At 36.3% G+C, this 13,560-nt stretch overlaps 1 protein-coding gene across 1 annotated transcript in view; it reads left to right on the forward strand.

Moving 5' to 3' along the window:
- INPP4B (inositol polyphosphate-4-phosphatase type II B) overlaps positions 1-13,560 on the forward strand; it is a 631,805-nt gene that overhangs the window by 493,648 nt on the left and 124,597 nt on the right. Inside the window, exon 15 of the mRNA XM_081813115.1 lies at positions 11,484-11,661. Within this exon, the coding sequence (XP_081669241.1) occupies positions 11,484-11,661 (178 nt within the window). The remainder of the gene's footprint in view (positions 1-11,483; positions 11,662-13,560) is intronic.

Consider the following 13,560-nt stretch of genomic DNA (forward strand, 5'->3'; position numbering starts at 1 on the left):
TCTCTTATATATGTATAGTTTGGAATAGCAAGAAAATAAACCATGTTGAAATAAATAGTCATGCTGAGACTTGGACATATTGTACGATTGAAATGATTAGGCTTGCAAAGCATTGAACTACCTGTGATAGAAGGAATAGAAGGATTTTTCTAAGTTGCATATGATCCTAAACAAATTTGTAATGCAGTTTTTCTCCTTCTTTATTCTTTTTAACTATACAAAAATAAAATTTGCTTGTAGCACATAAATTCAAAGAATAAAGAAGCATATAAAATGAAAAGCCTACCTCTTCCAATATCTTTCCCTAGAATAAACCAATTAGAACAGCTAAATGTATTTCCCTGTGTAATTTCTTCTAGGCTTCCAACCATTTGAATTTTCAATGGCTATGACTCAGTCCACAAACTCAAGTTCATTGGAATGAGATGTTCTTGAATTTTCCGTAACTAAGTTCAATTTTTTTCTGGCCCCATTCTGGGTTAAGGCAGAAACTTTCATTTCAGACAGTTCATAGACTCCACTCCCTATATGGATGGAATCATGGCTTGGGCATTAGTCGCTTTGTGACATTAGTCAAATTGCCTCACCTCTCTATAACTTAGTTTCCTCATTTGTGGTGTGGAAAAACTGCTTACCTCATAGGGTTGTTCTGAAGATTTAATGACTTCATATACACCAGACAGTTTATAACAGTGCTGGGCACATAATGAGGGCTTAACAGCTTTTAGCTATTATTTATGTAAAATATGTAAATAAGTATATTTTCACTCAGAAAAAGGTTTTGGCAATGCCTCATTTCAATTCATGTAGATCTCATTTTTTAAAAGCAATATAGCATTTTTTGATTGAATGTAGCGTAATTATTCAACCAATACAATATTGATCACTTAGATTATTTCTAATTTTTTGTTATAACTACCTGTGTTCACAGGATACACCCTTATTTTTACACCCCTAAAAACTGTGAGCATTTCTTTTTTGATAAACTCCTAAAAGTGAAATTTCTTAGTTGAGGTGGTTAAATTTTAGAAATGCTGCCATGTTTCCCTCCAAAAAAGTAGTATCAATGTGCATAAAATGCCTAATTGCCCGCATATTCTCAAGTTCTGGGCTTCTGACACCATCTCTGTGTTAAGCCCAGATATGGCCCATGACGTCCAGACATGCATTTATAACCATCTAGCAGATAGCTGTACATTAATGGTATCATCCAACCTCTTCAATGTCAATATATTCAATCATCTCTCAATTTCTTCCCCTCAAACTTCTCTTGAGAATCTCTTTTCTTAATAAAAGTCACCACCATTCACCCAGATGTTCAATTTCCACTTCCAAAAAAATAAAAAATAAAATAAGTTCTATCAGTTCTACCTTCTTATTTTTCAGGAAGTCATTCATTTTGATAATAAATTATGGGTTAGAACAATTCTAACCCATGGAATCACCATCTTTTAAATATTCTTCTGCCAAATCTCCGAATCCCTCTCTCTCTTTCTAGACTGGCTCTCATCCAATCTGATTTTTTTCACTTTGGTTGGAGTAATATTTCCAAAAGGCAAATACAATCTTGTGATTTCATAATGTTGAACATTTCTTAGCTGCCTCTTGCTAGGAGTATAAAGTTCAAGGTGCATAATATATTCATGTGTCATCTGGTCCCACCTTCTTCTCCATTTTCATCTCTCACCCCACCCTCTATATGAACCAGACTAAATTTCCTCAGTTTCAGTGCTGCCTACAAGTCTTCTCTGACCCATTAGCTAGACTGCTGCTTTAAGCCTTCTGTGTACAGTCATCCCTAATTGTCTGCCTTCCCCTCTGGACTATGTGTGCCATGAGGACATGGACTGAGTACATCTGGTTTACCACAGTATCCTCAGGAACTAACTTATAAGTGTTCATTGAGGGAGTGAATAAAAGAAGTGAAAGGATTGCCTATCACAGGACTGTCTCTCCTCTGCATGAAAAGATCAGTGTGACTGTATCAGGTAACAGAAACATAGGGAATATTTGTGGAGTTGGCAAAGAGAAATAGAGGAGTATTTGTAGAAAATGTCTCATAAGCTTTAAAAACAGCCATTTTTTTCAGGTATTAGAATGTTAGTGTTTGCTTGCACCTCACTAGGAAGGAAAATATACTTTTACGTGTTCTGAAAGGGGATAGATGATAAGTTTTGTAAAAATGGCCTAGCTCAAAATCTGATTCAATATTAGTAATGCAATAGTGATTTTAACATTTCAGTTGGTGACATTTTTCCAGTCACCTACCCAAAAGCTTGTGAAGCCAACTGTGGTCTGAAGCATAGACAAGAAGCATTATATGTAGTGTGACAGGTCAGAATTCTTAAAAATTAAATCTTTCCCTTAAAGAAATGACTTTAATTGTAAATGAAAATAAGTTTGTTAAATGACCTAGAATTTCTAGTGTTAATAAATTTGGTGAAGAGAAAAGTGTCTAAAATGATAAAACACATCATCAATCCTCATTTGGGGATTTCAGAAAGCCACTGAACTTCTCACCCTTCCATTTCCTTGTTTGCACTATTGATGTGGCTGATTTCTTTTGAAATCATTAGATTATTAGAAAGAGTGGTTAAAATCTTGAGATCAGGAAGATAATTTGGATAATTTGACTTTTACAATTAAATGTTTTAATTTCACAGCTATTATAATATGACTTCTGGTTTTATCTGGGAAAAAAAGTAATCAACAGGAAGATTAGGATTTAAAGGATATAATGTGAAATCTAATAAGCAAATTACATAAAGAAGCCTTTCTTACTTAAAAAACTAAATAGGAAAAGATAATACAGTTTGAGGACTTATTTTTTATAAATGAAGAGTTGTATTTCTTATTCATTGTAAACTGAAAAAATAAATGTAAATCATGACACTGTTATGTCATCTCAACTAGTATGCATTTAATCCAAAGAAGAACTCTTATACTCAGGTTAAACACTGAGCAATTTCCAGCATATTTTTAAAGCTCCCTATCAGCGTAGATAGTTAATATCCATTGGTCTCAAAGGCAGCAAACAAAAGAAAAGAAAGTCATCTATAAGTAGATTCCCAGAAAATAAAAAACACTGTATTTTCCAGAGCTTTAAAATAGTAGAAGTACTAACTTAGAGAAAAGAAAAGAAAAAGGTATGTATGGGATCTATGTCATGGAAGAATCACACAACTGGCTTGTGTAACATGAGAAAAATACTGTTATTGCAAAATCTTTGTTAGATGGGACTTTGTCTGAACAATTCAGTGTCTTCTTCCCTGTCATGAGGTCTGTGTTAATAAGTAGTTATTGGTATGATTCTGTCAGAGGAGAAAAATGGCTTAGCCTCGGGTGGTGTCAGCACAGATACAGAAAAGGAGATTGGTTACAGAGATATTTGGGATGGCTTGGCAATTGTTTGGGTTTTGTGTGTTTGTTTGGAGTGAGAGGTAAAAATCCAGAGCTATCAAGAAAGACTCCCAAGTTTCTGTACAGCACACATGTGTATGGTGAAGCCATTCACTGTCCTTGGCTCAGAAATGCCAAGAGCATAAAGAATCTGGAAATGAGGGAGAGGGAGAGGAAGAAGGGTGGGGAAGAGAGAGGGGGAAAAAAGAAGGGAAGAGGGAGGTGGGAAGATGAGGGGAGAGGAGAGAGAGAGAGAAAGGATGTAAGAGTGGGCAGGACAGGAGCCAAATCTGAAGGATATTTGTTTGCTATATCAAGTCCTGGCAGCTCATCCTGTAGACTATGGGGATTCACTGACAGGTTTTTGTCTGAGGATTAACAGGATCAGATTTGTATTTTGAACCACAGTGAAAAGAATCAAGAAGAGCAAACAGTTAGGCCATTCTAATACTAATGGGGAGAGGAAATGGGTGACTATGGAGTTAGAGATTTTAAGAAAGCTTTTATAGAATTGAAATCCAACTGGATGAATACTGAGGGAGACTAGGCAGGGTTGAGGGACTCTTAGTACTCTGGTTTATATAACTGGGTAAATGCACAGGTTGCTGGGAAAGAGAATACAGGATAGGGCGCCTGGGTGGCTCAGTCGTTAAGCGTCTGCCTTCAGCTCAGGTCATGATCCCAGGGTCCTGGGATCGAGCCCCGATGGTCCTGGGATTGAGCCCCGCATCGGGCTCCCTGCTCTGAGGGAAGCCTGTTTCCGCCTCTCCCACTCCCCCTGCTTGTGCTCCTGCTCTTGCTATTTCTCTCTCTGTGTCAAATATATAAATAAAATCTTTAAAAAAAAAAAAAAAAGAAAGAGAATACAGGAAATAAGCCATCGGTTTCCATTGCTTAGTTAATAAAGTCAATTGTATATATTCAATACGAAAATAAGTTTTGGGAAACGAGAAAATAATTTTGTTGAGTCTGCTTTTTTTTCCAATTAAAGAATCTTTTAAATGTTAGAACCAACAGGTTCTATTCCCAACAGGGAATCTCAGAGATCACAAATTCCCCTGTTTACTTTATTAATGGGAATACTCAGATCCAAAGATTAAATCACCTATACATATAAGAACAGAACCAGAGCTAGAAAATTAGACTTCTGTCCCTACTCTCAGGTTCTTCGTCCATACTTATTCACCCTCACGCAATCGGTAGATATTTAACACAAAACATAGGCTCGTAATAAATGAACAGTGTTAGTTCTAACTAATAATGTAAGTTATAGATGACCTTTCCGGAATTGATTTTGCTGCCCACCAGATAGAAATTTAAGGAAAAAAAAAAAGTTGGTCCATTCAACTCTTTATGGGCTTTAATGAGAATATAATTTTAAGAGGAAACTACTTCACCTTTACAATTACAAAAAATACATGAATTGATGTGGTAGTTAACACTATTTTAATCTGCCTAAAATTGTTCTTTATAGTAGTCAGTAAAAAAAAAAATTTTTAGACATTGGTTCTCTGTATATAGCCCTACCAATATACCTCAGGAAAACCACTTATTTAGGAATCAAAATAATAAAAGAAAAAAGTAAACTTTTCAAAGATGATCATAGATTCTATTCATAATAGTAAAATATTAGAAACATCTTGAATGATTGAATAAGCACTCTTTGCATCACTAGCATAGAGCACTATGTAGTCATTTCTACTAGTGTTTGGATTATGAGGTATGTAGAGATGTATATAAAAAAATGTACCTGCAAGAAAACATGAAATTATATATACACAGATGTCAATCTAAACACTGGTGAATGTTTTGGAAAGGATAGTAAGTTTATGTCAAGTGGTGCAGATAGATGCAGACAGCGTTCTAATTTTTTTGGATACTTTTGTTTTCGATCTCTCTTCCTTTTTTAAAAAGATTTTATTTATTTATTTGAGATAGAGAGAGCTTAAGAGAGAGATCACAAGCCGGGGTGGGGAGAGGGGGGAGAGGAGAAGCAGACTTCCTGCTGAGCAGGGAGCCGGACTGAATCCCAGGACCCTGGGATCTTGACCTGAGCTGAAGGCAGATCCTTAACTGACTGAACCACTCAGGCACCCTCTCTTCCTTTTTACTTAGTTGTACAATAAGAGAAATGTCTTTGTAAAACCCTTTTTCTACTTCTCCTTCCAGCAAATATGGAGAACTAGGTGACCTGAAAAAAAATCTCCAACGACAAAATACATAGAAAGTTAGACGCCATGGGACATCCTTTGTCACAATGCCATGTGACATTGCTTGTAAATGAATGTCTGACCTCTCAAGAATGTAAGAGCCATAGTACTGAGTGGTTAGGAAGAAGCTCTGAAACTATGGCTATGCAAAGGATATTTAAATTTGCAAGGTCTTGTGAGAAGAAGGCTGAGGTTAAAAAAAAAGTTATTTATTCCCTGTTTCTTCCTCTCTGCTACCAGCCCTGGCTTGTGGCATTTAAAGGACAGGCATCATCATACTCATCCACCAGTTACCTTGCTGGGTCCCTCTGGCCTTTTGCTTTACTCCGTGCATTCACCCAGTAGCAGTCATTAAATATTTGTTGAAAGCAATTTACTGTGAGATGATTTTCACATTCTTTCTTTAGTCTAATCTGTGTTATAAAATAGAATCATGCATCTTCTCTAATGAGCTTTGTTTTAATTAGAAGATGAGAATGTCTTCAATGATATTTTAATATTTATAGGCTGTACCTACCATTATGTTACTAAAGAAAAGATGTTTCCCGTGTTAGTTATTGTATTATAATTTTTCCAAATTTAAAGTAGGCCAAATCATGTTCATGAGGTAGTATAACATAATTAAGAGTTCAAACTGTGTGATAATAAAGACCTGGGGATAAACTTTGGTTTTACCATCCATAGTAGTTGTTTGATCCAGGAGAAGTTACTTAACCTACCCAAGCTTCAGCTTCCATATCTGTATGATGGAATAATATTAAAAAAAGAGTTGATTCAAAGATAAACATTAATTTAAGCTTCTATCATATAACTAATTTAATTATATAAGTGAAATCCATATAAGGTAAACAAAACAAATACCATTTGCCTTTTAGTTCTTTTCTCTAAGCCATACTTCTTGCAAAAAATAGAAAGGATACAATGGGGGAAGCAGAGAGGTATGTTTCAATTTCATGAAGCACATTGTTAAACCCTGTGAAGCCAAAAGGGTATATTCAAGTGCACTAAGGTGTATATTTTCATTTATTATCCACATAGTTTTCTTCTCTGTTAGAACTGAGAGAATGTCTATCCCTCCCTCTGGATTCAAGGGATCGTTTTTTTACAAGTAGTGCTTGAGTTGGGAAAAAATAGTCCTTAGGTTTTTCTCTGCAGATTTAGTTCTGCCACAGAAGCAGAGGCACATTATTCTTTATCATTTTTTTCTATGTTCCTCAACCCTAATCCTCTTCTGCCTGTGCCTCCTCCCTGATCTTTTCCTTCCCTTTTCCCTCCATGCCTCTTCTTATTTCTAATCTATATTCTTCCATGACTCTACATACCAAAATAATGGCTTAGTTGGGCAAATGGGTTAAGGGGTGGAGGTTATGGTGGTGTGGGGGAGGAAAGGCTCAGAGAAGTGGCAGAGCAAGTCCCAGGATCTGGGTGTGAGCAGGAAACTAAGGAAGAATTGCTTTATTTCTCTCTCCTCGCCTGCCCCCTGCCTCCTTCAACCCTAAGCTAAGTCAAGGATTTCAATGTCTTTTAAAGTAAAGGATAGAGATGGGAAGACCAGTCTGTGGGGTAGAAGATGATGGTGGCTTGCACCAGGGTTGTTGCAGTGAGTGTGGAAATAAATGGTTGAAATCTGCTTAGGTTTTGAAGGAAAAGGCAGAATTTTCTGGGGGAAAAAATGGACAAAGGTAAAAGAGGAAGAGAGGAGACATACACCACATCAAACAGACCTGCCATGAACTGAGATGGGAAAGTGTACAGAAGGAGCTGGTTGTGAGGAGCAGATAGGGAGCTCAGGTTGGGACATGATAAACTGGAGCTGTGAAGAGGAGAGCTTTTGTTTTTAATTAGAGTTCAGGGAAAAGGTCTAGGCTAGAGATTTGAATTTGGGAATCATCACAACTGAAGTATTTAAACTAGAAGATTAAATGAAATTACTTGGGAAGGGCATGGAGACTAAAAAAAGGAAGTGCCCCCAGGAGTGGGTTTTGGAAGGTGCCAGCACTAGAGGATGGGGAGATAAGGAGGACCAGCAGAAAGCAACTGATGTGGAATTACCACACAGGAACATACAGTCATTGTTTCAGTTGTATTTTGGTTAGCAATTAGAGTTTATGAATACAAATGTTATTTCACTATGTGCTTTATTTTTCTTTACAACTTGAGAATATGACACTTCTGGTAACAACATGCACATGCCCCTGTGAGTTATGGGTATGTGTGTGTGTTGTGCCTGTTTTCTAATTAAACTGATACATAATTAAATAGATATATATTTTAGTATATATATATACACACACACACATACATACATAATACAGATATACACTTTAATTCACTGTTTCATCAGTAGAAAAATGTTACGAAATTAATTTCAATTTTCATGGTCCATGATTTGCTATATTATTGACATCCTATAAAATATTTTTTGTCCAAGCAAATACTTTGTCTTTCTTCTGGTTTTGTCTGATTGATAGTTAATTCAAGTGTTTGGATTCAGTTTAAATTTCAGACCACTATAAAATAGAGTTTAGCTACATTCTTTTTATCTCAATAATTAAATTATACTCATAACTTTCCATTTAAAAAGCTGTAACTGTTAAAATATATGACATGTTTAAAGAGTAAGGCACTGAATAGGTAAAGGGAATTTATGGACATTTAAAATTATTTTGTGGGTGGCGATATTTTTTTTTTTCCACACCATACTATTTCATCCTGGACATCAACATTGGTTTTTATTGTGGAAAATGAACCTTTCTACCTCACAAGGTAAGATGCTCATCGTTAAATGACCTAATGGGGAGAACCAGTGCCTGCTATGTAACTTTGCTCCAATGGAGACTGACTTAAGAGCAGGGGCGGGAGTTATAGGAGTGTCCCGTGATGGAGATTGGGGAAGGAGAAGAAGAGGAAAGGGAGTATGTTGGGAGGGAAAAGATGAAAAGTTGATGAAAATAGGGAGGGGAGGCAGCGCTGATAATGAGAAGGGATGCAAAACAACCTGTGCTAGATATAAAGATGGAGTACAGAGCTAGCCTTGTAAAGGGTATCATGGAAATAAGAATAACTGAGGAAAAAGGAACTTGAAAGTTAGAATGAGAAAAAGGACCTTTATCAGCGTCATTGCTAGCAAGATCAAGGGTTTAGAGGGGACTCACAGCCAAAACAAGGGCAGCAGGTGTCTCTAAAAGTGCCCAGCTGTGCCTGTGCATCAGCTGGATTTCCTGAGGTGGCTGCTACAGATGCTACAACCCACTGATGCCAGGGAATCTGCATTTTTTAAACAAACACCCAGGCCCTCTCCTCATCCCCAAGTGAACCGTATGCCTGCTAAAATTTGAGGACCACTGAAATAATAGGGAAAGAACATGTAAGAAATAAATCTCAAAAATGTATGTAGTAGACTCAAATGGAGAGGAGAGTCTAGAGGAATTTGCAGAATTAGAAATATGTAGAAAAAAATAATGAAAGTAGGGGCGCCTGAGTGGCTCAGTCTGTTGAGCGTCCGACTCTTGGCTTTTGCTCAGGTCATGATCTCGGGGTCCTGGGATGGGGGGATCAAGCCCCACGTGGGCCTACATGCTCAGTGCAGTTTGCTTGGAATTCTTTCCTCCTCCCTCTCCACCCCCCGCCCCTACCCCCTGCTCTTGTGCCTTGACGCGCTCTCTCTCAAATAAATTAATAAATAAAATCTTTAAAAAAAATGATAATAATGAAAGTAGGTAATGTTCAGGAATAAAGTAACAATGAAATGCCAGGGAAGTATGAGATGAGTAGAGAAGGAAGGCAATGGTGACAGGAGTCAAAAGAATGCACGGGATTGAATTATGAGAGGGCAGGCATGACACCCTCAAAGAGGACAGTTATGGGAAGAGAAAGATGGAAGACCACACATGGCCTCCAGAACTCTGCTTTCCAAGAGCTAAGCCGTGGAAGGCCTGTCAGTACCCAGAAGTTGACAGAAGAAAGCAAATTATGACAGAAGAGCAGATCAGTGGAAAGGGACCACCAAGCAGCTACTGCACGTTGCTTTCTATGTTGGGTCTGTAGTTAAGTCTCTCTCTGCTGTCAGAGGTGCTGGGTATCAAACATCATCCCCACCCCCACGACCCACCAATATCTTTAGATAATCACTTTCTTTGCAAAAATAACACGGAGTTGTTTCATTTCCTAATCCACTGTGGTGGATTGAACTTTGTATCGGGTCTGAGTACAGATGAGTAAGGGAGACATCACAGGTGGTGATTTTTGTTAGAGGCCTTAGCACACTCCGATTGAGATCAGATGAACCAGAAAAAGTTATAGATAACTGGCAGGGACGAATGTTTTCTTTCTCCTCCTCACCATTGTTCTTTGTTCATTTGCTTTAATTTGCATTGAAATATATATAATAAGTAGTTAAGGTATGTTTTATTTTTAGGCTCCCACTTCTGTGAAATGTAAAAGTCTGTAAGTACAGAATTAAGAGCAAATTCTCCTAAGTGTCACACACTAGCGACATGTTTCTTAGCCTTCGCAAACCTGTATCCCTCATCGGCTTCTTGCCCTAGCTTCTGAATAGTCCAAGCAACCAAGGGTTTTTCTTTTAATCATTGCGATAAATAAATACATAAATAAAATTATGGGAATATTCATTATATGTTTACAAGAAAGAGTGTTGTCTTCCTAAAGAAACTTGTATTTTCCCCTAAAAGTCATTAGTGTAAATGGAAGGGGAGGAGGAGTGCTCCCTGGATGTTAGTTTTTCTCACTGGATTCTAATATTTCTAAATAAGAAATGGAATTATGGGAATTTTAGTAATTTAACTGGTAAGTGTAGAGAAAATAATAAATACTCAACACAGAGTACAAGATACATGAAAAATGCTTTGACAGTTGGATGCAAAGAGATGTAGGCAAGTGCTGCACCAACCAAGTGAACTTCACTCTTCTTTCACTTTGGCTGGTATTTTGCTGGTTTATTCCTTTCCCTGCTGAAATGCTTCCTTTGTCTTTCCTAATCCAAAGATTCCTTCATTTCATGGAATCCTTACCCCCATAGTATGCTTGACCAATTCTTAGATGATGATTATAAAAGTCAGTAATTCTTCAATTAGTAATCAATTTTACATTTTTTTCCAAGTGAAATGAGAAAGCACTAGGAACAAAATGGGTAATGATAAAATAGCATAATGAAATTTTTATGCTATAAATATTCTTGTTCTATCCAATAAAATTCTCCTTATGCCCACTTGGCATTAATATATTTTCTCCCCATTTCTCAGCTATTAAACTTTACTCACTCTGCCCTACCTATCATGGGGGAAAATATAGGTAGTATTTATTGAATGCTTGCTCTGTGTTGGTCACTATTGTAGGCATTTCACATGAATTATGACCAACTTTACCCACCTCTTAGAATTCTTGTATATTTATTCCTAATTTCCTGTGGAGGAAACTGAAGCCTGCCTAAGGTCACCCAGCTAGTAGATGGCAGAGCCAGGATTAATATTCAAATTAGCCTGAATATAAAAGCTCATACTTTTCTTTTCACTCTGTACTAATGTGACTTCAAGTTTATTAGTAATTAACAATAATTTTATTTTGAATACTAATACCTGACATATGTAATTATAAAGAATCTTCCTTGTGGTTGAGCAAAACTCGATGTATTTCACTTTTAAAATCTTTAAAAAATATCTTGGTCTTAAAAAATATCTTGGTCATTTTACTTAAAAAAACTCTTAGGACATCATATAAACCTCTTAGAATAGTTCTTTTCTGTTCAAAAGGAAGTCATGCTATTTGGAGTTCTGTTTCTCATTTGCCATCTGGTACTAAGGACTGCAAATTCTTTCTGCTTTTTTGTGTAACTTGCCTTTATCTTTGTTGTTCCAGTACTGGATACCAGTTTATTTACTATTCACCTGAAAACACAGCCAAAGCAAAAGAAGTTCTCAGCAACATCAATCAACTACAACCTCTGATAGCAACCCATGCAGACCTACTGCTTAATTCTGCAAGCCAGCATTCTCCAGACAGCTTGAAGAATTCTTTAAAGATGCTTTCAGAAAAAGTAAGATCCAAATCACCACTACAGTGGGGAAAATGAAATACCCAAATCCCCATTGGTGTTGCTTTCTGCATACATTGCCTTTCATAGCATCTGGAAATGTAAAATAGACTAAGTTAAAAAGTAAGCTTCAAAGTATTGCCACAGGATCAAAATGAATAGGCCTTGTTCTCTTTTCAAATCTTACTGAGCATTAATTTTTTTTTAAGTAGGAAATAATACCTATTATTGGCTAAGGTATATTTTCTCTTTTTCTTGACGTCTTTCATTCTCTTTGGTTCATGGCCTTATTAAAAGAGTTAAATTAGATTTTGAAAATTACTTTATTTTCCTCTGGTGATTAACTAATTTTTATGCATATGAAGCTATACATTTGAATTAGGAATGTCATTTCATTTGAAAGCACAAGTTTGATGTGGATTCTTATCAGTAGCATGGGGTAATTCCTTTGCCTCAGTTTGCTTTCTGCAACCTTATCTACTGGGAGAAGGTTTTAAAAAAATTAAAAAATATTAGCTACTGTTTGAAATGTAGTGGGACCTAAGCCTTAATTTTTTCAAAGGTGCCTTGCACCTGTCTATGCAAAGAGGAAATGTAGTCTGGCATGGGGTAAACACTCAACATCAACTTCCATAGCTAATTAAGGCAGCTGAAAGATTCAGAGAGAGCCAAGATAGAAAAGATAAGTTGCAGCTTGACTTTAAATATAGAATCAGGTGTCCTGGAGTCCAATTCCAATACACTTATCCTTAACCTTTGCATTCTGAGGACATCTTGCAGTTTATTATGAGATAGTTCCAATAAATATGACCTTGAAGAAACTGAGCAAAAAAAAAAAATTCTCATTATATCATTTTAGAATAAAATAACTGTAGTTTGTCATGTCCCTCATGAACAGATTCATAAGAACTTGGGTATTATATATTTATATATGTTTGACTCATATATGTTAATTTATAATATTAAAACCTGGCACTTACTGAAATTTTAATGTACATTATCATATATTTTTCTTACAGAAAAAAAACTAATACCTATTTTCATTAAAAATTAGCTAATATTGGGGCACCTGGGTGGCTCAGATGCTTAAGCATCTGCCTTTGGCTCAGGTCATGATCCCCGGGTCCTGGGATCGAGCCCCGCATCAGGGCTCCTGGCTCAGCGGAGAGCCTGCTTCTCCCTTTCTCTCTGCCTCTCTCCCTGCTCATGCTCTCTCTCTCTGTATCTCTATGTCTTAAATTAATAAGTAAAATCTTAAAAGAAATTAGCTAATATCTATTCAGAAAGGTCAACTGAATTGTCTCATAAATTAAAAAGTGAAAAATGACAACCTAAGACTTCCAGTTCAGAATGCAACATTCTTTCCATGACTTAACAGATAAATATTCTTAGTGGCATCTTAAACAGGTACATACACAGGATAAGGGGGGAATGGAAAGCTAAAAAGAATAACATAGAAATGAGAGAATTATGAAATATAATTTCTGAAATAAAAATATGTACTAGGTGGACTTAGCAGATTGGTCACTTGAGAAGAATAAAAAAACAGGTATAATTAGTATACCTTCTGATGAATGACTGGGTTTGTTTGTTGCATATTAATTCATGAAAATAATAAAGAAATTATTTAATCTTTTAGGACAGACTGAGTTTATATGAATAGCTTGAAGAGAGAAGACAAAGGATAGGCCAAATTTTTAACATAAGATCTGAAAGGTTAATGGAAAATGGAATAAGACACAGGTCTTTCCTTGTCTTCCCAAGAGATTCAAGGTTCTTGATGGTTCTTGACTTAAAAGTAATGTGATGAAATTCAAACTAAAAAAATAAGGACCTAAGTATAGACCGGTGTATGGTATTTATCTCTCATAGCTTAGATATCACATTCTCTATTTCATAGAG

This window comes from Leptonychotes weddellii, chromosome 2 (assembly GCF_054177405.1).
Source record: "Leptonychotes weddellii isolate Sample4059 chromosome 2, ASM5417740v2, whole genome shotgun sequence".
Classification (NCBI taxonomy): Eukaryota; Metazoa; Chordata; class Mammalia; order Carnivora; family Phocidae; genus Leptonychotes; species Leptonychotes weddellii.